Raw genomic sequence first — 883 nt, forward strand, 5'->3', positions numbered from 1 at the left:
TGGTCTAGATATTAGAATTAAAAAACCTAAACCTATAACTATACAATACGAAATCTTGTCTTGTATAAATCATAATACTCATCCCGAGTCAACTAATCATTGTGGTGTACGTACATCCCATGAGTCAGTCAACAGGTTACTACAGCTCATCAGCTCTCATATAAATAGGCACTACTAAGTACTACCTCATATTCCAAAAACACAAATTCGTATCATATGTAGATCCTATTATAACGTTGCCATTTGTTTCATAATATCAAACATGAAGGTATTCTATTTTTCCCTCCAAAAACATGCATGGCACTCGCATGAAATAATAGTACTAGCTTTTTAGAAGTAAACACTATTTTTGTTTTTGTTTTTGCTTTTGTTTTAGAAGATACTTTATATTTCTTTACATGTAATATATCCAATGGTGCAGCGGAAGCTAGTAATAAAGGTGCAGATGACTTGTGATAAATGTAGAACCAAGGCCTTGAAGCTTGCTGCAGGGGCAGAAGGTGTGAAATTGTGAATCAAATTTAAAACTCTATTATGCTTTTGAAAACTATAAGTTGAGGGACTAATTCGATTTATATGTTGCAAATTTTAGTATGATTACCAAACAGGTGTGACCTCAGTGGCAATCGAAGGAGACGATAAAAGTCTGGTGGTAGTGATAGGAGATGAAGTTGATTCGGTTTGCTTGACCCGGTCACTGAGGAAGAAGGTTGGCTATGCCACCATAGTGAGTGTGGCACAACTGGAAGAAAGTGATGAGAAGAAAGAAGAAGACAACCCAACTCCAACTATATGCTATTCGGGTTATGGAGAATATCCACAGTTCCCCTCGTACTATATAGTGGTTTCTGATCCATGGCCTAGCAATTGCTTCTTCATGTGA

General features: G+C 36.6%; 1 protein-coding gene across 1 annotated transcript; it reads left to right on the forward strand.

Annotated features, from left to right (window-relative positions):
• Nucleotides 1-262: 262 nt before the first annotated feature.
• LOC112019523 (heavy metal-associated isoprenylated plant protein 47) lies at nt 263-883 on the forward strand. Its single transcript, XM_065772665.1, has 3 exons — nt 263-268; nt 422-500; nt 609-883. Exons 1-3 carry the CDS (start codon nt 263-265, stop codon nt 881-883), a joined length of 360 nt encoding a protein of 119 aa, XP_065628737.1.

Source organism: Quercus suber, unplaced genomic scaffold, assembly GCF_002906115.3.
Source record: "Quercus suber isolate HL8 unplaced genomic scaffold, Cork oak 2.0 scaffold_61, whole genome shotgun sequence".
NCBI classification, from domain to species: domain Eukaryota; kingdom Viridiplantae; phylum Streptophyta; class Magnoliopsida; order Fagales; family Fagaceae; genus Quercus; species Quercus suber.